At 61.8% G+C, this 23,846-nt stretch overlaps 2 protein-coding genes across 20 annotated transcripts; one reads left to right on the top strand and one right to left on the bottom strand.

Moving 5' to 3' along the window:
• Positions 1 to 125: 125 nt before the first annotated feature.
• Positions 126 to 22,976, top strand: IDUA (alpha-L-iduronidase). Of its 19 annotated transcripts, XM_064489010.1 has the most exons (16): positions 257 to 390; positions 1,084 to 1,224; positions 10,071 to 10,284; positions 12,008 to 12,093; positions 12,238 to 12,345; positions 12,630 to 12,725; positions 12,815 to 13,017; positions 13,176 to 13,355; positions 13,468 to 13,684; positions 13,981 to 14,193; positions 14,264 to 14,400; positions 14,478 to 14,603; positions 14,700 to 14,776; positions 15,174 to 15,274; positions 15,412 to 15,555; positions 22,644 to 22,975. In XM_064489010.1, the coding sequence occupies exons 2-15, from the start codon at positions 1,116 to 1,118 to the stop codon at positions 15,516 to 15,518; spliced, it is 1,974 nt and encodes a 657-aa protein (XP_064345080.1). In that variant the 5' UTR covers positions 257 to 390; positions 1,084 to 1,115; the 3' UTR covers positions 15,519 to 15,555; positions 22,644 to 22,975. The 19 variants fall into 19 exon arrangements, 17 of the variants coding, with proteins under 17 accessions (XP_031295148.1, XP_010992221.2, XP_064345080.1 ...); XR_010382279.1 differs by lacking the exon at positions 22,644 to 22,975 and having other exon boundaries at positions 14,700 to 14,780; positions 15,412 to 15,546; XM_064489024.1 differs by lacking the exon at positions 14,264 to 14,400 and having other exon boundaries at positions 14,700 to 14,780; positions 22,644 to 22,976.
• Positions 928 to 6,044, bottom strand: SLC26A1 (solute carrier family 26 member 1). Its single transcript, XM_031439277.2, has 3 exons — positions 5,862 to 6,044; positions 4,279 to 4,897; positions 928 to 3,562 (listed from the first exon to the last, which is right to left on the bottom strand). Exons 2-3 carry the CDS (start codon positions 4,867 to 4,869, stop codon positions 2,033 to 2,035), a joined length of 2,121 nt encoding a protein of 706 aa, XP_031295137.1. The 5' UTR covers positions 4,870 to 4,897; positions 5,862 to 6,044; the 3' UTR covers positions 928 to 2,032.
• Positions 22,977 to 23,846: the final 870 nt, after the last annotated feature.

The following is a 23,846-nucleotide window of genomic DNA, read 5'->3' as shown; positions in this document are numbered from 1 at the left end:
GGGTCAGCGACCTCACGTCCACTAACCCGCTTCCTCGCCCACCGCCCCGGCCCCTCCCACCTCCCACCGCCGGCCAGACTCCTCCTGGCCCGTTCCTGCCGAGGCCCCTCCCGGCGCCGGCGGTCACGTGGCGCGCAACCCGGAGGCGGAACCGGCCGTGGGGCGCGGACCTCGGCTCCGGGAGCGACAAAGGTCGGGTGGGTCTATAGGGTTGGGGTGCCCTGGCGCCCCTGCCATGCGCCCCCCGCGCCCCCGCGCCGCGCTGCTTCCGCTCCTGGTCGCGCTTCTGGCCGCGTCTCCAGCGGCTGCCGAGGCTCCGCACCTGGTGCGCGTGGACGCGGCCCGAGCGCTACGGCCCCTGCGGCCCTTCTGGAGGAGCACCGGCTTCTGGTGAGCGCTCCGCAAGGGAAAATCGAGGTCCGAGCGGCCCATACCGCACCTATCCCGCTGTGCGCTCTTCCCGGACCACCACCGCGAACCCCGCCCCAGGCCTCTGGGATCCCCGTCGCATCCACCGAATGAGGAGCGCCTACTGCAGATCTCTCCAGACGTGATTGGGGGGTCCTATCTGTCCGCCGGCTCTGTGCGGTTTTGGGGTGCCACGGAGGTTTCCTAGCTGAGTGGCTACCCAGTATGGCGGAGGCCTAGGGCAGGCTCCAGAGTTTGCCTAGTCGACCCCAGGAGTCTGAAGAGCCTGGTGGCCTCCCTGGCCCAGGACACTACTCTGGTGCAGACCAGGAGCCTCCCAAGGGTATCAAGGAGCCTTGATACCCCAGCGGTATCAAGACGTCCTGGCAGTGAGACCTGTCCCCGCTCCCCATGTGTCCTCCATCCCCTCTGTCAGGCTTGGAGCTGAGATTCCCCTGCTGGGACAGTGGGCAGGGTGGGGCCCTGATCTCCATAAACATGAGGTAGGTTTCATAACAATCCTGGCATTAGTGGTCATTTTATTACATCAGGGACAGTAAAACTCACCAGCGGACACTCCCCAGTCCTGGCCCTGGTGGTGTAGGTGTGGCTGTGTGCCAAGGCTGCTCTGTTAACTCGGACTAATGCCCCCACTCCCCCTTGTTTTGTGCCCAGTCCCCCACTGCCGCACAGCCAAGCTGACCAGTATGACCTCAGCTGGGACCAGCAGCTCAACCTGGCCTACGTGGGTGCTGTCCCTCACGGTGGCATCCAGCAGGTTCGGACCCACTGGATGCTGGACCTCGTCACGGCCAGGTGGGTGGCAGGGAGTGGGGGAAGCCTAGGGGCAGCTGGGCAGAGCCCACTTTATGAAGACCAGGACGAAGAGGAGGTGGTGTCCGGGTGTGGAGGATAGTGCAGTTCAGGGCAGTGGTGGGGACATCCTGCTCTGAGAAGCCACCGCCCCACACTTCTCGGCAAAGCATCCCCCGGGGAGGGAGAGTGGAGGGCATCTGGCTGCACAGGGCACTGTGGTGCTGGGCAGCCCCTGGATGGGGCACAGCTGCTTTCCTGCTGGAAGCCACCCTGGCAGCTCAGGCTCAGGTTGGTGTGCAGCTGGACCCCAAAATGGCTAGTGGGCACCCACACTCTGTGCTGTGTTCCAAGGGCCAAGCTGAGGTCATGTTGGTCACATCTGCCTTTGGCCCTGCAAGGGCCAGCCAGGGCTGAGGCACGAGGTATGAGAGACACTTGGGCATGTGTGTTGCGGGGGCTTCAGGGACATAGAGACCCTCATAGAGACCTGGTGGGGTGGGGGCTGGCAGGCCAAGGGACCAGTGTCTTTTCGGCACCTCGGCGGCCATGTGACTGCCTCGGGGTCCTTGTTTAAGACAGGACACTGAATGTCAGATCGGCTCCACAGACCACAGGTGCACAACCCTGGGCCCAGGTGGCACTGTGGCAGCGTGTCTCAAAGGTGCGGTGGTGGGTTCTCAGGCATCTGAGTCCTTGTGGGTGTTCACAGTGCCACCCTCCGTCCCAGTTGGGGTTCCCCAGTTCCCCTAGGGTGGGGACGGCAGTGATCGATGGTACAGGTGGAGGCTGGTGGCAGGCACTGGCTCTCCTAGAGGGAGGAGTCTGTGGCTGCCAGCTCCCTGTGACGGGCTCGGGCCGCCTGCACAGCACCGTACACGCTGGGGAACAGCTGCTCCTCCTCAGCCACGTCCTCCTGGTCCTCCCCGAGGAAGCCGCCCCTCCTCAGGGTGTCCCTTACTGAGGGGCTGCAGCAGGCCAGGAGCAGGGTGATGCCCAAGGCCTCGTAGTCTCGGCGCAGGTCCTGCAGTGTGGCCAGGCCAGCCGCGTCCAGGAACAGCAGCGGGGCACAGTCGATGACCACCACGTGGAAGCCGGTTGCCGAGGGCATCAGCGCGGCCGTGCTGCTCACTGGGCCCAGGTCCCGGCCTTGGATCAGATCTCCTTTTCCAGCCCCCACCCCTGAGCCCCGCTCCTTCCTCCTGGCAGTCACATGCCCCACGTCCAGCCCCGTCAGGCTGTAGAGCGAGCGCAGGAAGAAGTCCTTGTTGGCATAGTAGAGTGGCCCCGAGAAGCGGAACACCTGCACACCAGGCTCGGGGACCAGGCCCTCAAACTCTGTGCTGTCCTCGTAGAAGCCAGAATCCCCAACTTGGGCGAGCAGGGCGGCACGAGGGCGCTGTGTGCGGCTGGCCAGGCTGAGCAATGAGAGGAGGACGCCAGCCAGGAGCCCGGCCTCGGTGCTGACCAGCACGCAGGTGGCCGCAGTGGCCACCCAGACTAGTGCATCGGCTGGGCTGAGCCGCCACAGCCGTGGGACATCCCTCACCTTGCGCAGGGCCCCCCGCAGGCTGACGACAATGACACAGGCCAGCACGCACCGCTGCAGGTCCCGGAACAGTGGCGCCAGCACCAGCAGCACCAGCAGCACCACGGCAGCGCTGACCACGCTGGACACCTGCGTGCGGCAGCCAGTGGCTGTCTTCACCAGGCTCTTGGACAGGGCAGCACTGGTGGCAAAACAGTGGAAGAAGGCGGGCAGCACGTTGCAGCAGCCCACGGCCAGTAACTCCTGGTTGGCACGCACGGAGTAGCCGTGGCTGCGGGCAAACATCTCTGCCAGTGAGATGGAAAAGGCAGAGCCTATGAGGGCCAGGGACACAGCATCCTGTGCCACCCGCCACATCAGCTCTGGATCTGGCACTCGTGGGGCCACGAAGCCAGTGGGGATGTCACCAGCCACGTTGGAACCGAAGCGCTCATGGAACTGCCCAAAGTGGGACACGAGCGTGGCCACCACGATGACCAGCAGCTCTGCAGGCAGCGGCACCTGCAGGCGGTGCCGGAGGCGGTCCGAGAGCTCCTTAGCCGCCAGCAGCACGGCCAGGCACGTGGCACTGGTGAGCACGTCGCACAGGTTGGCCTGCCCAGCGCTGCGCAGCAGGCTCAGCCACGTGCTCACCACCATGCCTGGGCCCTGGTGCCGTGGGACCCGCACACCCAGCAGGTGCCTGAGCTGGGAGGTCAGGATGGTCACTGAGGCCCCCATGGCGAAGCCATCCAGCAGCGGCTGCGAGAGGTAGGTGGACACGAAGCCTAGCCGGAGGATGCCCATGAGGACCTGCGGACAGAGTGTGGTCGGGGCAGCGGGGCCGCGGCACGGAGCCCGATCTCCCTCCTCCTGGCTGCGTATTTCCCAGATGGACTCCATCCACAGCCCCCCTGCATGCGCACGTGCACACACAGGCACTGCAGAGACGGGAGGTGCCCGCCGTGGCTGCAACGCTCCCTTGTGATCCTCACACACTGGGCTCTGGGCGTTGGGAGGCAGCTCCTTTCTCCTGCCCCGTATGCATCACCCCCACCCCCCACCAGGAGACCTGGAGCTGATGGGAGGGACCCAGGGTGGCCCTTGGGAGGGGGTGACATTGCGGTGGACAGCCCTGGTCCAGGAAGGGCTGGGTGCAGGGAAGCCACACGAAGGCCGGCAGTCCCCAGGGTCCCATTTGGGACAGGAAGCCAGGGAGGCTGTGGGGACCGAGTGGCAGGAGTTGGGCACATCTGGGCCTGAGGCCACTCTCTGCGGCTGGCCTCGCAGGCTCCCCGATCCTGGTGACCCTCAGCCCCTGTGGTGCGGTCATGAGCCAGCCTCTGCCTGGGCCCTGTTCTGTCTTCTCCTTGCTGGTTAAGCCACCACCCTGATCTTGTGTTTCCCCCAGGCTTGGCCTTCCAGGTAGGCAACCGGCACCGAGGGGGCTGCTCCGAGGGGCTGAGGTGCCCCATCTGGGTCTGGGCCCGGGCCCAGCTTGGAAGGACCCCGTGCGGCAGTCTCCTCACCTGGTAAATCCCGGCCACCAGTGTGAGGGCGGTGGCAACGCGGATGGCGTAGCAGTCCCTCCCGCAGTCCTGCAACCCGAGCACCAGCGTGGCGGCTGAGGCATTGAGGGCGCTACTGTTGGCCCCAGGCCCCAGGCCGTCCTGGGCAGGGTCGAAGCCGGCCAGCAGGAGCTCGCGGTCCACCACCTGACCCACCATGAGGCAGAGCAGGCTGAAGATGCCCACGGAGACGTGGCGCGAGGTGCCCATGAGGAAGTAGATGAGATTCGCAAAGAAGGACGTGTAGAGGCTGTAGACAGGCGGCAGCCCAGCCAGCAGCGAGTAGGCGATGGCTTGCGGCACCAGGATGATGCCGATGACCAGCCCAGACATGGTGTCACCCGCCAGGTCCTCCCGAAGCCGGTACTGGCGGAGCCAGCGTGTGGCTGGGAACAGGTCCTGCAGCAGCGCCCAGGCCCCCTGCACGCTGCACACACAGCTCCGCCGCAGTCTGGCCTTCAGAGCCTCACCCAGGCCCGGGGGTGCTGGGGGCCGCCGGCGGACCAGCACTGGCCCCCTGGCCTGTGGTGTGCATTCAGGGGACACGTCCATCCTGGGGCACCTGGCCCCCGGGGGAAGCCTGCAATGGGGAAGTGGTGAGACGAGCAAGAGTCGGGGGCATCACAGAGACTCAGATGCACGTGGCTGAACCAGGCTCTGCTGCTCCCTGTCCACCTCTCCGTCCAGGCCCCCACGGGAGGTCTCTCCACTCCCCCATCCAAACTACCGTGGTCCCTTCTGGTGTCTGTCAGCCCTGCACTGGCTCTGGGGCTGGCAGAGGCTCGGAGGAAGAGGCCTGCAGGCGCTGGGACCCTAGCCCGGTCCTCGTGGCCGGAATGTGCTTCGGGGGGGCCATCTGGGAGGGGAGCCAGGGTGAGTGGCGTCCATCGCACATCCAGAGTGTTCTGGAGTTGCAGGTGCCCTTTCCCCAGCGCGTGTTCATGCCACTGGGTTTTGGCTAGTATCTGACCGCGCAGGCGCACCAGGGAACACAGGTGCCAACTGCCACTGCTGTCCGGAGGGCAGCCTGCCACCCAGGGCCCAGCCGTACCTTGCCTCTGGGCTCAGGGAGCACCAGGGTGTCGGCGGCCTTGGTCTGCCCCGTTCACAGCTGTGCTGAGGTCAAGCTGTGCTTGAAATCCCCTCCTGGTGATATGAAGCAGGTTGTCCCTCAAGAGCCTGGTCACTCTGACACGGTGTGCACAGGGCCTGGGTCTCCCCAGGGTGTGGAAAGCTGGTGGTAGGCCTGGCCTGGCGAGAGGCGCAGGCAGGCGGACACGGCTCCTGTGGGCTCAGGCAGCAGGCCCGCCCTCGAGGGGACATTATGGGAGCTGTTTCCTTCCTCTGCAGCCTCATCACACAGGGACCTTAGACACCCTGACACTCACCCAGCCCCTGGCGTCCATGTGCATCGACTGAGGGCTGTTCAGATGCCACCTGCCTTGTGCCTGGCGCCCGCAAAAGAATCCCTGGAACCGGGTGTTTCCACTCCCAGCATCCCGCCCTGGCTCCATACCCTGCAGCAGGTCCCAGGCGACTCTTACCTGAGGGAGACCCTCTCGGGCTCGGCAGATCGCGCAGAGCCAGGCCTTTGTGTCCCCAGAACCCCGTGGCCCCTGTTAAAGGCCAGGAGTGCAGGCGGCGGGTTCTGTCGTGGAGCTGGTCTGTACTGATGGGCGGCTGGTGCTCTGTGCTCGGCCTCTGACTGCTTGGCTGTGCTGGGCTTGCTGTTAAATTATTTACTCCAAAGACTGCTGAGTCACAGGTTTCCTCTAGATGAGCATTACCTGCGCAGCTAATCTGGGGAGGTGTATTGTAATCAGAGGCTCACAAATGGTTACAGTTGTGTGGGCCTTTAATAAGCACCGAGCTTCCCAGGACCGGGGCTCCAGGTGTGGGATGGGGCGGGCTGGGTATTGAGTGGCTAGAGCAGGAGCCCGGGATTCTGAGGCCCCTGGGGGAGACAGACTGCTCAGAAGCCTGGCCAGCTGTGGGGAGAGGACAGGCAGTGTGTGACCCCTCAGCTCTGGGGCCAAGTGTCATGGCTCTCAGGTCCCTGGAGTGTCGGAAGGATGGAGGATCTAGGGAGGGGCTGGTCTCCAAGTCCTATTACTGGACATCCTCTCTGTGGCAGGGCGTCCCTGAACCAGCAGGACCCTAGGGGTGTGTGTGTGTGTGTGTGTGTGTGTGTGTGTGTGTGTGTGTGTGTGTGTGTCTGAGGGCGGGAGGGCTGCCAGGCACCAAGTTACTAGTCAGGTGTGCCCTTCCTGCTATGGGGGCAGGGGCCCAGGTCTGTCTGCCTGGATTCTAGTCTGGTGCTGACCCCCTGTGACTGTGGGCGCCTGGCCTCGCCACACCTCCATCTTCTCTCGGGTGGGTGGGACCTGCCTCATAGGGCCAAGCATGAAGGTAAACAGTCCCTTTAGAGGACTCCCCCCGTGTCCCACACACGATAAACTAAGAGTGTGTTGCTGTTTTTCAGTTCTCCCATCCTTAAAATGAATAGCAGGTGCCTGAGGAGCAAGGTGGGGAAGGGGGCTGGCCCCCTGGGGCTGCCGCAGCTCTGAGCGTTCTCCATGCAAGAGGGGAGGCCAGAGAGGCCGCAAGGAGTCCCTCTGGTGGGGCTGCTGTCTCCGGAGGCCCTGATGGGGAGAAATCTCCTCCCACACTCAGGGGACTTCCCCTAAGCCTCCCTGAAAGCTCTGTGGCCTGCTGGAGAAGACCAGGAGCCCCACTTGGGGGCAAAGATGGGTGTGGAAGCCCAGGGTGGCAGGGAGGGGAGGGTATCTCCACCCTGCAGTGAGGGCAGGGTAGTCGGGGCCCAGGACCCACAAAGATGCCATCTCCCTCTCCACTCTCCTTGGAGAGTCTGTGTTGGGCCCCAAGAGCTCACCCTGTCCTCCGGAGTCCAAGCCCAACCACCCAGGGCAGAGCCTGGGGCCTCCCTAGTGCCCTCTCCTGCCCCCAAGGTCCTGCCCAGACCCACTCAGCCCTGGGGGGAGATGTCTGCCCAAGGATGTGGTTTACCTGAGCCATGGGCCAGAGGGCAGGCGGGATGAGTCACTGCAGCCCGAGGCAGATAAGGCTCACATCAGGGCCGGAGTGGGGGGCACCACCGAGGGGGGTCATATATGCTTATCTTCTGGCCCAGCTACTGGCAGTGCGGCAGTGAGGGAACTCCCTGGGTGGCCCCTGTGGGCAGAGATAGGGCCTGCCAGGTGGGGCCTCACCACCCTGGGGCGTGGCGTGGAGGGCTCCTGCGTGCATGGAGACACCGTGGTGGGATGTGACGGGGCAGGGTGGGGGGAGGGGCGGCGCCTCCCCGTCTCAGGAGGTGGGAACAGGGATTTGGGGTGCTCTCTAGGTTTGGAGCAACTGTGGTGGGATTTTAGGCGGGTGGAGACATTTCAGGGAGGTGCTGTTCTCAGCGCTCACAGCACCTAGGTGCCTGGCCTTGGTTGCCTTGGTGGCAGGGATTCGGCCTTCTGCTGTCCCAGCCCCTGCCTAGTTGGGTGTCTAAAGAAGGTGAAGAAAAACAGTAGAGGTTTGGTGTCCTTTGAGAGATCGGCAGGACCCCGGGATCTAAGCCTCACCCACTGCGTGTCCCTCTGTTTCTCTGTGCTTTGAGGTCTGGGTCTTCATCCTGTGGCCTGGCCAGGCACACAGGTGAGTGTCTTGGGTCCTGGGGCCTTGCTGGCCAAGACCCAGTCTTCCCTTCACCCCAGTAGGCCCCCTGAACCGCAGACTTCTCTACCTCAGGCAGGGCCAGCAGGACCCTGGTGTGCAGAGTGATCTGCATGGGGCACCAGGTCTCCAGTGCCTTCTGCCTGCTGGAGCCACCCTGGGCTTGCCTCCGGCTGACTCCTGTGCCACATGGTTATTTCCTTAAATATTGGTCTTTAAGTCACTGTTTTAAGTTGTTGAGGACACTTATTTGGAAAGGAAACAGTGTATCCCTACCACAAGTGAAAGGCTGGGCAGACAGCTGTTCTCACCTCCAGGGCCCTGAGAACTGGACTCCAGCGCTCCCACTTCCAGAAGAGAGGACTCGCCTCTCCTGCCAGCTGGCGGGCACCGTCCCACCCTAAAACCCAGATCAAGGCTAGAGGTTCTCCCCAGTGGCTGGTCTGTGTCCCACAGCCGCACGCCGCCTGCATCTCCCCGTCTGAGCACTCTCGGCCCTTCCTCACGCATTTACCTACCCCCGCGTGAGATCCCAGCTCCGCGCCCCATCTCCCCGTCAGTACTGTCAGTACTCGCTGCCCAGGTTCCCACCCCGCGCATTTCCACACATACTCTCGCCCTGCGTTCCCCTCACCACCCAGCACGCACGGCCGGGGACCCCGTCCCGCGCCCTGCGCCCCCTCCTGATTGCTGACCCAGTGGAGCATGCGCTGCCTCGTCCCCACCCCGCATGTGCCCCCCCCCCCCCCCACAACGCTGGAGCACGCAAGGCCCGGGGCCCTGCCCCCGCGCCCCCCCCCCCAGCTCTCACCGGGCTGCTGCGTCCTCGCTGCGCACGCGCTCAGGGCCAGGGATGGGGGTGGGGGGATTCCTGGTGCAGCCTGGCGCACCCTGAATGAGGCCCTTGTGTAGCCGCTGCGGCTCAGCCCACGTGCAGGGCCAGGAGCTGGTAGCGACCTGCCTGTGCCTCGTGCCCAGGTTCCGCCCCTTGCAGGGCAGCAGGATGACGAGGCTCTCGGGCTGGATGGTGGCCCGATCTGCGTCTGCGACCTAGGCTTCTCTGCAAGGGGAGTGCCGGGGTGGGCTGCGCTCTACACCTTATGGCTCAGCCTCCTCCCTCGCTTTGATCTCTCAAATTCCCCTCCTAACGGGGGCTGAGACCAGTGGAGGCCTAGGCACTGACAGTGGGGCCCAAGGACTGTTCCCCAGGGTTCCTTGGCCTGGAATCACCCCAGGGTTGGGTCTTCTGGTCCCGAGGGGCAGGTGTACTGGCTGGCCTCCAGGGCATCCTGGGGTGCTGAGGCTGGACGGGTCAGGAGTAGCAGGCTGGGGATGGCTCTGCGGCTGGGGCTTCTCTCGTGGCGCCCTGCTGGCCCAGGGCACTGAGCTTGGGAACAGCATTTACCCGAGGCCAGGTCCACTTCTGCCCCGAGTCGTCCTAGCGCTGCCGGGATCTGTGGAGAAATCCTGGAACCCGTGCCTGTGCCTCCACTTTACATGTGGCGCCCGTCGCCCATGCCTACGCCCCTACCCCCCACCTGTGGGACTTTGGAACCCATCTGATGCTGCGCATTTAATTTTTACCCAAGTGTTTGTTCTCTTTCTTTGCTACCGGTTGTGACCTTTGGAGTGGGGGAGGGGCCGGTCCCCGCTGCGCACGTGCTGTGGGGCTGGGCCCCAGAGGCGGGAAGAGGCAGCTGGCACAGCCTGTCCTGCGAGCGCAAGCAGGGTGTGCGGCCAGGCAGGAGCCAGAGGTACCAGGAGGTGCGTGGTGGCGGGACCTGGGCCCAGGCTCGGCCTTGACCTTGTGCAAAGTGAGGAGTGGGGGAGAGGAGACGCGCAAGGGAGGTGTTGACTTGTCCAGATCCTCGCTGTGTTGGGAGGACAGCGCTGGGCTGGCCAGCTTGGCGTGGGATGGGGAGGCTCACAGACCAAGAGCAGTTCCGGGCGGGATTCCACCGACATCCCTCCTCGCCCCACCCCCGCCGCCGCGGAAGCGGCACAAACCCGGCAGCCACGAGAGGGCGCAGTTGCACTCCCGGTGAGACGTTTCCGCCCCCCTCCCTCAGGTCTGTTGATGCGCCAGGCTTGTCCTCACTGGAAGCCCTCAGACCCCCTACCAGCCCACCTGCCTGTGCTCCTCACCAGCCAAGACCCGAAGCCTGAGCTCACCGCTGGCTGCTGCATCGCCCTCAGCTCCAGGCGGGGTGCTCTGCTCGTCCCGCTCCCTGGCCTAGGCCTGACCACCGAGCACCAGCTTCCTGGCCCAGCCCCCAACACCAGGTCCACCTCTGGGTGTCCACTTCCACAGGGCAGATCCGAGCCCTGTCTGACTCCCAGCTTATCTCTGCCTGCTTCTGCCAACTGCATCCCACATCCAGTTGCTTGAGCAAGTCCCAGGGGTTGGGCTGAACTCCCTTTTCCAGCTCACCTCCAGTCCATCAGCAGCCACTGTCCCCTCTACCTCCGAAATCCAGCTGCTCCTGCACCCTCTGGACACCACCCAGTCCAGGCACCACTCCTCTCCCTGAAGGACTTTCTCCCAGCTCCCACTCTCGCTCCAATTGGCCGAGGAAGGGATCCTTTCAAAACATCATGGCAAAGGCGAAACTATGGAAGTGGGGAGGGTATAGCTCAAGCAGTAGAGCGCATGCTTAGCATGTGTGAGGTCCTGGGTTCAATCCCCAGTACCTCCTCTAAAAATAAGCAAATAAACTTAATTACCTCTCCCCGCCAAAGAAAAATGCAAGGCTATGGAGACAGTAAAAAGATTAGGGGTTGGAGGGCAGGGAGAACAGGTGGTGCACAGAGGGTTTCCAGGGCTGGGAAACCACTGTGTGATAGTGCAGTGGTAGACACACTCAGAGAGTGCACTTCTCCCATGATCCCTAATGTAAACCATGGATCTGGGGGGATTGTGATGTGTCAGTGTAGGATTGTCAGTCATAACAAATATTCTGACATGTTGGTCATGGGGGAGGCTGTGCCTGTGGGGCGGGGCAGGGGTAAATGGGAAATCTCTGTACTTTCATCTCCATTTTGCTCTAAAAAAAATTGTCTTAAACACACAGGCATACACACAATGTCACAGCACTGCTCTGCTTGGATTCCTGAAAGGACTCCCTTATTTAACCCTGAGTCAGGGTCCCATCCTCACCATGGTCACAATTCCTTGTATGACCTCATTGCTCAGAACTCACACCCTTATTCTGCCCCTGGCCCACTAGCTGCCTTTCTGCTGCTTGACCACCAAGAGTTCATTTCTACCTCAGGGCCTTTGCACATGCCTTCCATCTGTTCCCCAAGGCATTCTCATTGCTGGCTGGATCCATCACTTGGTAGGTCTTAGATGTCACCTCGCAGAGGCCCTCCCTGCCTGACCCTTTGCTCTGTGTCACATCCCCTTCAAGTCACGTCTGATGTGCTCCTGAAGGTTTGAGTAGTTACCCAACAATGCCTGTACCCTTTCGGACTATAAGCCCCATGGGAATTGACCCAAGTCTGGGAAAAGTGTGGGGTGGGGGGAGAGGGGACGGGAGGCTGCGCTTCCTTTTCTCCTGCCTGTCCCTATTGCCTCTCAAAGTGTGGGAGCTGAGGCAGGAGTCCTGTTGAGCCAAGTCTGGGGCCCTAACCACCAGGAGGGGCAGGGCAGCAGGATATGGTAACTGCCAGGTCCCTCCAGGCTCTAATCCCACAGCCTCCCACTTCACTGCACCCCACCACCCACTCCATCCTCTTGTACCTGCCCCATCCCACTCCTGAGCCCCAGGCTGTTCTGAGTCCCTGAAGGCTTGGAGTGGGATTCCAATACAGGCACACTAGTTCATACTAGGCTGTGAGTGTCTAATCAGCTGATGTCATTCATGTTTTCCAAGGAGAGGGGCCCACTGAATTGGGAGCCTAGTCCTGCGTGGCACCTTGCAGGCTCCCTACCTGCTTGAATGTGGCCATAGTTCCAGACCCGAGCCCACCTTTCCCAACCCTGATATTAAGTGTCCTTCTACAGGGGGTCAGCTGGGCATGGCCTGAGCTACAACTTCACTCACCTGGACCGGTACCTGGACCTTCTCAGGGAGAACCAGCTCCTCCCGGGTAAGCAGCCAGCATCACCTTTGTACAACTGGCCCAATCCCCTCCCCTTCGCCTGGCCCTTCCGGGTCCTCCTGGTTGCCCACTCAGGGTCAGCTTCAGTGCTGGCCTGCTGAGCAATGGGACAGCCTCCCTCATGTGCTGCAGGCTTTGAGCTGATGGGCAGCCCCTCCGGACACTTCATTGACTTTGAGGACAAGCAGCAGGTGTTTGAGTGGAAGAACCTGGTCTCCCTCCTGGCCAGGAGATACATCGGTGGGCAGGGTGCATGCCCTGGGGGGACAGGGTGGGCACTTCTGGGCAGGCTCTCCCCCCGCACCACCCAGGCCACCTTGCTGGAATTCTCTGTCATGAAGCCACTGAGCCAGGACCTTCTGATGGTGGAGGGAGGCCAGGCAGGGTAGGGGTGAGCTCCTAGGGAATCAGACATCCCCATCGCATCTATACCCCAGACCGTGGGTGCCCCTCCCTGGGGGTCCGGGCGGACTATAGCCCTGCCCCAGGGGAGGCCCTCTTGTCACAGGAGGGACACTCTGCAGCTAGGTATGGACTCAAGCATGTTTCCAAGTGGAATTTTGAGACATGGAATGAGCCGGACCACCACGACTTTGACAACGTCTCCATGACTTTGCAAGGTAGGGGGGCCTCCTGAGTCTTGCAGATCTGAGAGGGGTGGCAGCAGCCTCTAGTGCGGGGATGTGGACCCTGTGTCCCTCTTGTCCAGGCTTCTTGAACTACTACGATGCCTGCTCTGAGGGTCTGCGTGCTGCCAGCCCGGCTCTGCGCCTGGGTGGCCCTGGGGACTCCTTCCACCCACCACCGGGCTCCCCACTGTGCTGGGGCCTCCTGGGACACTGTCACAATGGCACAAACTTCTTCACCGGGGAGGTGGGCGTGCGGCTGGACTACATCTCCCTCCACAAGAAGGTACCTGGGGGACCCCACCATTCTGCACACCTGGACCCCAAACCAGTGCCTGGCGGGCTCCCGTGGGTGGGACTGCCCCGGGATCCCCACTGCTGCCTGCAGCCCCGCTGCCTGCTGGCGGTGGTCACGGGGGCTTCTCAGTCAGGGCCACTGCACAGGGCGCAGGCAGCTCCATCCGCATCCTGGAGCAGGAGGTGGCAGTCGTGGGGCAGATACAGCGGCTCTTCCCCAAGTTCACTGACACCCCCATTTACAATGATGAGGCGGACCCACTGGTGGGCTGGTCCCTGCCGCAGCCCTGGAGGGCCGACGTGACCTACGCTGCCATGGTCGTGAAGGTGGGCCCGGCCCCAGGACGCCCCCAGGAGCAGCCTTCCTCCTGGATGGGGTGGGGGTGGGGTGGGCGGGTGGCCGTGTTGGCCGCGGTCCCAGCTGCCCCTCGGCTCGCAGGTCATCGCGCAGCACCAGAACCTGCTGGTGGCCAACACCAGCTCCGCCGTGCGCTACGCGCTCCTGAGCAATGACAACGCCTTCCTGAGTTACCACCCGCACCCCTTCTCACAGCGCACGCTCACCGCACGCTTCCAGGTCAACAACACGCGCCCACCGCACGTGCAGCTGCTGCGCAAGCCAGTGCTCACAGCCATGGCACTGCTGGCCCTGCTTGGTGAGCTGCGTGCTGGGTCCCACGTCGCTGCCTGCCAGGGAGGGCCGAGCCGAGGTCTCAGCTGGACAGGGATGCCGTTCTAGGCCAGGAGGAGCTTGTGCAGAGGCCCAGGGGTGGATGTGTCCTGCTGGGGACCGGGGCGCATGTTTCTTGTCCTCCCCTCTCCCAGCTCAGTGGGTCTCAGAGGTGGCGGTGTGGCCGGGGGCCTCCAGTGGAGGAGGGGCAAATGGTGGGAAGCCAGGCCTAGGGAGGGCAGAGGGGTGACGACTCTGCGTGGTGACCCCCTTGGCCTGCAGACGGCGAGCAGCTCTGGGCCGAGGTGTCTCAGGCCGGGATGGTGCTGGACAGCAACCACACGGTGGGCGTCCTGGCCAGCACTCACCGCCCAACTGGCCCCGCTGACACCTGGCGTGCCACGGTATTGGTCTATGCGAGCAATGACACCCATGCCCACGCCAACCGCAGCGTCACCTTGACGCTGCGCCTGCACGGGGTGCCCCCCGGCCCAGGTGAGCAGGGAGCCCGGGTAGCTCCAGCAGGGGGTGGGGCAGGGCCTGGAGGGGCAAGGCATGGCCCCAGCATCTGGCTCTGCAGGGCTCGTCTTTGTAACATTCTACATGGACAACTGGTCCTGCAGCCCCCACCGCGAGTGGCAGCGCCTCGGCAGGCCGGTCTTCCCCTCTGTGGAGCAGTTCCAGCGCATGCGCGCGGCTGAGGTCTGCGGGGAGGGTGGGGTGGAGGGCAGAGAGGCTCCAGAGGTCTGAGGGCCCTGAGCACCTGACCCTGTCCACAGGACCCGGTGGCCGTGACGCCGCGCCCCTTCCCCACCAGTGGCCAGCTGACCCTGAGTCCCGAGCTTCCCCTGCCCTCACTCCTGCTGGTGCACGTGTGTGCGCGCCCTCAGGAGCCCCCAGGCCAGGCAAGTGGTAGCTCCGTGTCCCCCGCTCAGGTGTCCCCTGCTCAGGCCCGCACCCCCGGCCCCCCACCCCCGAGTCATGGTGCCTCACTCCTCCAGGTGACTCGGCTCCGTGCTCTGCCCTTGACCCGTGGGCAGCTGCTTTTGGTCTGGTCGGATGTGCGTGTGGGCTCCAAGTGCGTGAGTGCAGTCCTACCCCTACACCCCCTAAATCCGTTCCTTTCTACCTGTGTCCTTGGCCCCCAAATCCTCCAGGCTGTAGTGCCCATGTGGCCACTTGGCTGTGGCCCTCCAACCGTCCCCCAGGCTGGGAGCCTCTGCCCCCTCTACACCCACCCCGCTGTGGGCACAGAGGCCCACGACTCTCAGCTGTCTGATGTAGGGTGACATTTGCAGGGGGCACTGGGGCTCCAGCCCCATCTTCTCAGCCAGTGTGGCCCTGTGTCACTGCAGGAAGAGTGTCCCTGCCCCGGGGAGGGTTCAGGAAGGGGGCTGGAGGGAGTAGGGCCCTGGGTCTGCTCTGCCTGTCAGTCCACCTGGACCCCAGCCCTGGTCCTGACTGACCTTCCCCAGGTGCCTGTGGACCTATGAGATCCAGTTCTCCCCGGATGGTGGGGCCTACGCGCCCATCAGCAGGAAGCCTTCGACCTTTAACCTCTTCGTGTTCAGCCCAGGTGTGCCTGCCGCCTCAGCACAGGGCCTGGTGGGGTGGAGTCCAGGGCCTTTCAAAGCCTGGAGCTGGGGGCCTTTAGGACTTCGGGGGATCGGGGGGCTCACACTCAAGACCACATGTGTACCTTTGTGTCCCCAGACGGGGCTGTCGTCTCTGGCTCCTACCGGGTTCGTGCGGTGGACTACTGGGCCCGGCCAGGCCCCTTCTCGAGTTCTGTGCAGTATCTGGAGGTCCCGGCACCCTGAGGGCCACTGCTGCCCGGCGATGAGCCTGTGCTGACCGGTGAGCTGGGGCGGCCAGGGGCCCTGCTGGGCTGGACCACCATCAGCCTGTCCGACAGTCACCCCCTCTGTTTGCCCCTCCTGCCCCTCACTCAACCTCTTAAAGTGCCTTTCCACACACAGTCTCCGGGAAAGCCTTTGTCAGGGGCGCTAGGCAGATGTGGGGCCTGTTGGTCAGAGCCCCCTCCCCACCTGTGGGAGCTGGGATGGGGTGCAGGTTGAAGTAGACAGGTGTGAGCTGCGGGAGGGGCGAGGTGTGGACTGCATTGGAGTTAGGGTCTCTGGTGTCACCTCCGGGAGCAGCAGGCCCCACTCCCGTCTCCTGCAGGGTGGGGGCTAAGGGTGCCCTGCGAGTGGAGTGAGCCTGGGACAGAGCCCAGAGGGTTATCCACTCCCTGAGGCCCAGCCAGGCTGTCCCCTACCCCTTGCCAGGCTGCCTGGCCCAGGCTGTGTCCAGCAGAAGAAATGGCCAGCAGTGTCCACTCTTGGTCATCCTGGCTCCTTGTCTGGGCCCAGAAGGAAAGAGATGGCGTATTCATGACCTGGGGACTGTTTATAGAGATGTGGGCAGGGGGCAGGGAAGCCACAGGGGGTGGTGCCGAGCCTCAGGGCCCCTCCCCACAGCCACCCCTGCCCCAGGGCAGGTGGAGAGACGGAGGAAGGAGGGGAGAAGCTGCCCAGCAAAGACCCTCAGGCCAGGGATGCACCAGCCTGGGGCACTGCCAGCAGAAGTGGGGCCCCGACCCCACACTCCTCTCTCCACTGCCCACCCCAAGCTGCCTGGGCACAAGGGTGGTGGGGCCGTGGGCCTGGAAGGCCCAGTCACCCCTCTGGCTCCCCTGAAACCTACCACCCCCCCATCCATGTGGAAACTCAGGGCACACCAGTTCCCACCAGCAGTCTCGTCTTGGGCAAGAGATGTTTGGCCACATTTCTGCATGAACCGCAGAGCCAGTCCCTGGTCCGGGGACTTCAGGGCTTGGTGACTGGGGGACCCCGACCGTCTTGCTGGGGCCCCGTTGTGACCATACAAGGGGCACTAGGGGTGCCTGGTGGGCATTGTTCCTGGGCATTGTCTTCCTGCCTCATCACCATGTGCTGTCTGAGCCTGGCCCCCGTGACAGAGCATGGTGGGCTGGCGGCCCGAGCAGCGGTCACTCCTCTCCTCCCAGACCTGGAGACCGGAGTCTGAGGTCAGGGTGCCCAGGGGGGCTGGTTCCTCCTGAGACCTCTCTCCTTGGCTTGCACAAGGCTGCCTTCTCCCATGTTGTTATGTGGCTGTCCCTCTGTGTGTGTCTGTGTCCTAATCTCTTCTTACAAGGCCACCAGCCAGGTGAGAGTAGGGCCCACCCACATGACCTCATTGCAATCACCTCTTTAGAGGCCCATCTCCAAATACAACCACATTCTGAGGTCCTGGGGGTTAGAACTCAATGTATGAATTTTGGGGGACACAGTTCTGCCCGTAACAAGCCTCGACCTCCTTTCCCCGTGGTGATGGGGCTCCATCACCCCAGCGGTCAAGCATTCTCTTCTCCAGCCACTGGCTCAGTGGCCTGAGGACCGGTGATGGTCAGAGCCTTCTCAGCTTCTAGCTTCCTTGGAGGGGGACTGGGTTCCCTGGCTCCTTCCTTGGACGCAGGACCTACAAGTCCACAGAGCAGAGATCCCACGGAGCAGTGGGGTGTGCAGTAGGGGAGGCTCTGTGCAAAGCAGTACCACAGGGTCAAAGCTTGCCAGTCAGCTTCCCGGCAGGAGCCTGCTGCTGTCTGCCCTGGTGGTAAGATAGGCCCCTCCTTTAGAGGCTACTGCGGCCCTGAGGCAGTTGGGGCGGGTGGGGGACTAGGCACTGGCACCCATGTCGTGGCCAGGACAGAAAAGCCACATCTGTCTCCGGGGTAAGTCACCATCTCCGCTCTGATTGTGGCTCACGTGTTGTCCGGCAGCTACCAGGTTGCTGGCATGTCCCCACCCTCTGACCTTGCTTTGATCTTTGCTGGTTTGGGGTCATTGGGCTTGGAGCCGGGCTGAGAGTTCAGGGAGCCACGGAACTGACCCCCACACAGCCTCTGACCCTGCTGCCACGGCCACTTTGCACCTGGGCCCATGGAGTGGTCCTCGGGCTGGCAGAAAGAGGCTGACGTCGCCATGTCTTGTTTACAAGAGCCGCTGATGTGGGGGACGCTTCCCGGACCAGTGTGGCCTTTCTGCAGGACACAGCACCCTCGCCGTCCCTCTCCTTAGACCTCTCTGTCCTCGAGCTTTCCGTCTTGGTCTTTCTGAGTCTGGCCCCAGTGGCCAGCCTCTTGGGTGCTGCCTGTTGTAAGCCAAGCTTGAGCCAGATGTACACCTTGGTGCCGCCCTCTGGGAGTGAGCGGGAAGTGCCTCGGGGGGCCCCGGGTGCGGGCCGAGGGAGAGGCGGTGGTCCGGGGGGAGCCAGCGCCTCCCGGGCGGGCACCAGCCGCCCTCCAGACGCGCCTGGGCCTGGGCTCCAGTATCTACGCCTCAGGACAGAGTGCTCTGCGCGCCGGCTCGGCCCGGTGGTGGGGCGGGAGCTGCCCCAGGGCGCAGATGCCAGCCCGGAGCTGCTTTTCCAGGGAATTTTGAGAGGAGGAAGTGGCCTTGCTCCAGGCTGCCCAGACTGACCCCCGGGGCAGGTGGCCTGCACCGCGCCTGGACAGTGTTGCCTGCAGCCCAGGAAATGGGTCAGAACAGCAGGTGCAGACATGGCACATGCTGCCCCCACACCCAGAGTCCCGTGAGCCCTGGGCCCCTTAGGAGCAGCTGGTGCAGTGTGACCGGCCCCACTTCACGGGGACCATCCCCCGAGCCCAGACTCTCAGACCCGAGGCTTCCCTGGAGGCTCCTGAACTTCCGTGGGTTTACCCCCCCCCAACTCAGCAAGCACCGTCTTACTGAGGCATCTGGTGTGCTGGTCACCTCTCGGCCCCCTGTCTGATCAGCAGTGTCACCAAGGAAACCGGGACCCTGGGCCATATGAAGACAGTCGGAAAGCTGTTGCCTTGAGGTGACTGCAGAGGTGCGCCGCTGTCCCTATCCCGTGAGGGAGCCTGCTGGTCGTCCCTGACAGGGAGAGAAAGTATTTGCCGGGTCAGCTGCGTGTCAGGCCCCCAGGCTGTGTGACTGTCCCCAGCGACAACACCACATCCAGACCTCAGCTCACTGGTGTTGCCACAGGTTACGCTGTGATCATGGCACTCTACACCCATCTGGCAGGTGATTTGGAGAAGAGAGAAGGGACACCCTCCTCATGTTCCCCAGGTTTCTGACTCTCTGCAGCTTTCCCAGAAACGTGGTGGTGTTTTTGGTTTAGCAGGGAGGGCAGGCCTGGGGGCTTCCAGGACAGCCCTCCCTGCGCAGGTCGAGGGTCCAGCGTGGGGTGGCCGCTGCAGCCCTCTCTACCATCTGGGGACACACAAACTGCAGGCAGGGCCTGCAGGACCCGTGCGCTCACAGTCTGAGGTCAGGGCCCTGTTTGCCCAGCAGCGGAGGTGTTCAGGTGAGCGGGAACTGGCGTCATCCATAAGCCACAGGAGCCTAGCGGGCCTCTCCACGCGACAGTCACTTGCAGACCCCGCAGGTACCCCTTACATTCCTGGGGACACATGTGACTGTTTAGGTGGTTCTTTTTCAGGGGGGTCTGGCCTCCCCTCCATTAAGGGCTCTTGTGAGCCACTTAGTTCTAGGAACTGGGCACAAGGTCCTGGCCTCGCAGTGACAAGTGTGTCAGAGCTGCCAGCAGGCCTCCGATTTTCTGGCTGCTTGTGCTTCTAGCCTCCAGAAGCCGCCCGGAGCCGGCCCTCTCGTGCCTGCCGAGGGCCCGTGCTTCAAAGGCTCGTGTGTGCTTCACCTGGGGTCTTGTTAAACATGGTCTGACTGGGACTGGGCCTGAGACTGCCTGCAACTCTGGTTGCTGCTGGTCCCAGGAGCACGCGTGGGGCTCAGCAGGCCCCAGGGCGTGTGGGGAAGTGGCCACAGGCCAGCCTCCCAACCATCGACTCCACTGCCAGGGGCTCGGGCCAGTGCAGTAGGCCTGGTTCTGAGCAGCCGCGTCCATCCCACCTCCCTTGTGTGCGGTGATGGGTTCACTGCCACCATACTTCCCGGGATCCTGCCAGTGTGACCAGCGAGGCTGAGGGCTCCCTCCTCCTGCAACGCTGGCCATCAGGCTGTGTGGGCAGCCGGGATGGGGACAGGCTTTACATGGGGGGGAGGGGTCCCCAGTGAGGGGACCTGGCAGTGTTGGGGCCCTGCCCCTCTGTCCCTGTTTCCTTTCCTTGAAAATTGCTATAACGTGATTTTCCAGCCACTGAGATTAAAGCCTATGATACCAAATAAAAAACAAATAAAATTTTAAAAAAAATTGCTGCTCCTGACCAAACAGAGGCCTCATCAGTGTCCAGCCTTCTGTCGGGCAGTGGCTCATAGAACTGGCCCTGTGGCCACAGGAGAAGAGCCGTGGGGCCCCTGACACCCCTGTGCCCCCAGCTCTCAGTTCTGCCTCTTCCGTTTCAAGGGAGGAGAGATGCCCAGACTTTATCAGCACTGCAGTCACCATGGCAACCAGCCCTTTCCTTCCACCCACACCAGCCCAGCTCACAGCCACTGAGGAACTTGAGTAGCCTTGGTACCGTTGCCCACCTGCAAGGCCAGCCCCCAGCGCCTCACATCTGTGGGTCACCTGTTGCCGGAACCCCATGTGGAGGCTCTGTGTCCTGGGGCCGCCCCCAGTCCCACTGGTCTGGGCCCCAGCGGGAGGACACACATGCCTGTGGAAGAGCTTCCGGGCCCAGGTTGAGGAGGCCGGTCAGGAGCAGAAACCCCCAGGGGAACCCCTGTGGGGGAGGGCAGAGGGCGGGCATTACCCCTCCCATCGTGAAGGAGGAAGAGAGGGCTGCCCCGCCCTGTGCAAGCCCAGGTGACAGGTGAAGGCAGAGGTGCCAGATGCCACCACACGCCTGGGCGTGACCCGGGCCCCAGAACAGGGAGGGGGAGGCAGGAGGCCCACTAAGAGGGGTGCAGAGGAACCAGGCCCTTTGTGGGGTCCAGGGCACGAGGGGCTGCACAGGAGGAGAGCTGTCCTGAGCCTGGTGCCCCTACCTGCTGCCCAGAGGTGGCACTGCGGACCTTGGGTGGTAGGGGATGTGGATGGAGTCCAGCCCTGGGCATGATGGAGCCTCATGACTCACAACCTCAACAGGTGGAGAGCCCTGGATGCAGCTGCTGGGGTTCATATGGTCCCCATTACCACGGGGCACCACGTGGCCACAGACCTGCTGCCTCCTGGCGTGCAGCCTGAGCACCCTGACACCCAGTCAGAAGTGCCCCTCAGCCTCCTGGTCCCAGGGTCCCCCCAGGACAGGGGCTGCTGTAGGGTGCTCTGAGAGGCCCCTCCTCACCGAGGCTGAGGTGGCCTGACGAGGCCAAAGCCCCACTGCCCACCTTCCACGCCCAGCAGAACCCCTCCTGGGGCTCCCGCGCTGCTCGTGGACTGGCTATGCCTCCAGGTGAGGGAGGCCTGTGGGTGCCAGTGCTAACCCAGCTCCCCTCTACCACTGCCCTAGAAGGTACCAGAGAGAACCTGGGTGGAGCACCGCTGGCGGAGGATGGGCGCAGGCTGGTCCCCAGCGGGGAGGCCTGTCCCCTCAGCGGACCTGGTCAGGGTGGCCCAGTATGGCAGTGTCAGTGTCCTGTTCTGGCTTTGGGCTGGGATCCATTTGGGGATCCAGGGGTGCACATCTGCAAGGCTTGGGGGCCCAACCTCAGAAGGAGTGCTGTTCAGCCCCAGAACTTCGGGGCCCACTTGGACGGCTGTCCTGCCCAGTGGCCCCATCCAGGCACTCCAGCCACATCCTGTGACAGCCCTGCATGAAACAGGACTGGCCTCACATCCATGCCCCAAGAGCCCCTGTGGGGACAGGTAACCCTCTGAGCAGAGCTCTGGGTCAAAGCGTAGACCAGGGGCTGCCCTGCCGAGCTCACCCCTTTGTGAGTGGGCACGAGGTCTCCCCTCCATGGTGTCTATGCTGAGAGTCACCAGTGGTGCCCCGTGTCCCCAAGGAAAGGACAAACAGTGGTGCCAGTGCAGGTTCAAGGGTGGAGGCAGGCCCGGGTCAGGACGCAGGAAAAGCTCCAATGAGTCGTCAAGTTGAAATAGCTCACAGGAGAGAAGGTGAAACCAAAAGGAGGTCTTCGGTGCGCTGCAAAGTCTGACAGCAGCAGCTGCTGCCAGGAGTCTGTCACCTCAGTGGCCTCCCCGGCCCCTCCACGGAGGCCTCTCGTCTATCTTCTTAGCACTTTTTGCTTTGTCTTTAAGAAAAATATATAATAACACCTTTACTGAAGTATAATTGACACAATAAACTGCACTCTTTAAAGCATATGATTTAATAAGTTTTGACAAGTTCATGTCCATGAAACCAAACACAACATAGATAGCGAGCATTTCCAACCCCCAGAAGCTGAGCCGGGCCCCAGCCCAGGCAGCCCCAGGCCTGCCTCCTGGCACTGCAGGCTGACCGGCTCTTCCTAGGGTGCTGTGCAGGTGCCACCACACAGCGTCCTCCCACCAGCACAGTCACCAGGGACAACTGTCCTTGTTGAGTGTGGGCCCTTCGCGCGTTTTTACTGCTGACTGTGTCCCGTCCGTGGACCCCAACAGTCCATCTGCCTGGTCGCCTCTTGCCGGACATCTGGGCAGGTCCCGGTTTGGGGCATCTGAGAACAGAGCTTTGTGAAGACATGTACCTCCTCTTCTGTTGGGTAAACACCTGCACGTGGAGCGCAAGTCCCCGAGGCTGGGTCAGAGGCGCACTTCGCGCTCTAGCGCCTTGCTGAACTGTCTTTCGGAACGGCTGCGTGGGCTCCGGGCCGAGGGCGTGCTCGTGCGCGCTGCCTCCCAGGACGGACCCTCGTGCAGTGGTCTGGGTTCTTGCTGCCCTGCCAAGTGCACCGACACTACTCCTTTTGCTGCCTTTTTTTTCTTGTAGATTCCATAGAGTGTCTCAGAGCTGATCCGGTCATTTACAAGTCATACCATTTTACTTATTTTTTTCCAATCTGAACCAGCTTGAACCTCCAGCACAATGTTGACCAACTGCAGAGGCAGCAACCCCCGGGTCTGCTTCTGGTGAAGGGGAAGCCTGATTCTTCAACAATGAAGTGTGATGTTGGTGGTAACGTTTCTGCAGACGCCTCTTGCTGGGTTGAGGAAGTCCTTGCCTACGCCAGCTTGCTCAGGTGTTTCTGTTTTTGTTTTTTTTAAATCGGGGATGGGTGTTGGAATCTGTCCAACTGTTCAGCTTTTTCTGAATCTGTTGAGATAATCATGTGCTTTTCTGTGTGGATATGGTCAGCTACGTTGATTTTTAAATATTAAACCAAATTTGCATCCTTGGGATAAACTCCACTTGATCATGATGTATTAGCCTTTCTTTATATTGTTGAATTTGTGAACCAAAGTTTAAAATGTTTTGCATCTGTGTTCACGACAGACACTTTTCTGGAGGTTTCTGTCCTTGTCGTTCTGAGTTTGGCGTCAGAGTAACGCGGGCTTCATGGGATGGGCTGGAAGGTGCTCCCTTCTCTTCACTTTTCTGGTAGTGTTCCTGTAGAATGGGTGTCATTTGCTCCTGAAATGTTTTGTAGAATTTCTCAGTGAAGCCATCTGGGCCTGGTGTTTTCTTTGTGGGAAGGTTTTTAACTAAAAATTCAGATTATTTAATAAATATAGTCAGGTTTTCCATTTCTTCTAGAGTGAGCTGTGGTAGTTCTTGATTTTCAATGAATTTGTCTATTTCTTCTAAGGTGTCAAAAGTATTGGCATAATTCTTTTGATGTATGGATTACTAATATTGCCTCTCTCAGTCCTAATATTGATAATTTGTCTCTTTTCTCTTTTCTTTCCCCCAGATCCATGTGTAAGGGATTTATCAATGTGATTGATCTCGAAGAGCCAGCTTCTGATTTCCTGGTTTCCTCTGTCCGATCTTGTTCTGTTTTGCTGTTTTCTAGCTCGTTGATTTCTAACGTGACCTTTGCTGTTTGGCTCCTTCTGCTTACTCTGGGTTTTGTCTCTGCTCAGGTTCTCTAGTCTCTTTGGAAGGAAACCGAGTCCTGTCTTCTCAGCTCAGCAGTTAGCACTGTGAGTTTCCAGGCACTGCTTTAACTCCATCCCACAGTTTTCCACATGTTGTCTTTTCCATTCAGTTCAAAATAATTTTTGATTTTCCTTTTGGTTTCTTCTTCAATGCATGGGAAATTAACGAATAG

The sequence above is a fragment of the Camelus dromedarius genome, chromosome 1 (assembly GCF_036321535.1).
Source record: "Camelus dromedarius isolate mCamDro1 chromosome 1, mCamDro1.pat, whole genome shotgun sequence".
NCBI classification, from domain to species: Eukaryota; Metazoa; Chordata; class Mammalia; order Artiodactyla; family Camelidae; genus Camelus; species Camelus dromedarius.
Note: the sequence above shows the minus strand (reverse complement) of the source record. Positions and strands in the feature narration are given on the sequence as shown.

Bases quoted from the DNA above. Each gene is read 5' to 3' on its own strand.
- IDUA (XM_064489005.1), top strand. From the start codon at position 1,053: ATGCCCCCACTCCCCCTTGTTTTGTGCCCAGTCCCCCACTGCCGCACA. The intron at 1,225-10,070 runs GTGGGTGGCAGG...CCCCTCCCTCAG, and splicing joins CTGGACCTCGTCACGGCCAG to GTCTGTTGATGCGCCAGGCT. The intron at 14,604-14,699 runs GCAAGTGGTAGC...TCACTCCTCCAG, and splicing joins CTCAGGAGCCCCCAGGCCAG to GTGACTCGGCTCCGTGCTCT.
- SLC26A1 (XM_031439277.2), bottom strand. From the start codon at position 4,869: ATGGACGTGTCCCCTGAATGCACACCACAGGCCAGGGGGCCAGTGCTG. The intron at 3,563-4,278 runs GTGAGGAGACTG...CTCTGTCCGCAG, and splicing joins TGGTGGCCGGGATTTACCAG to GTCCTCATGGGCATCCTCCG.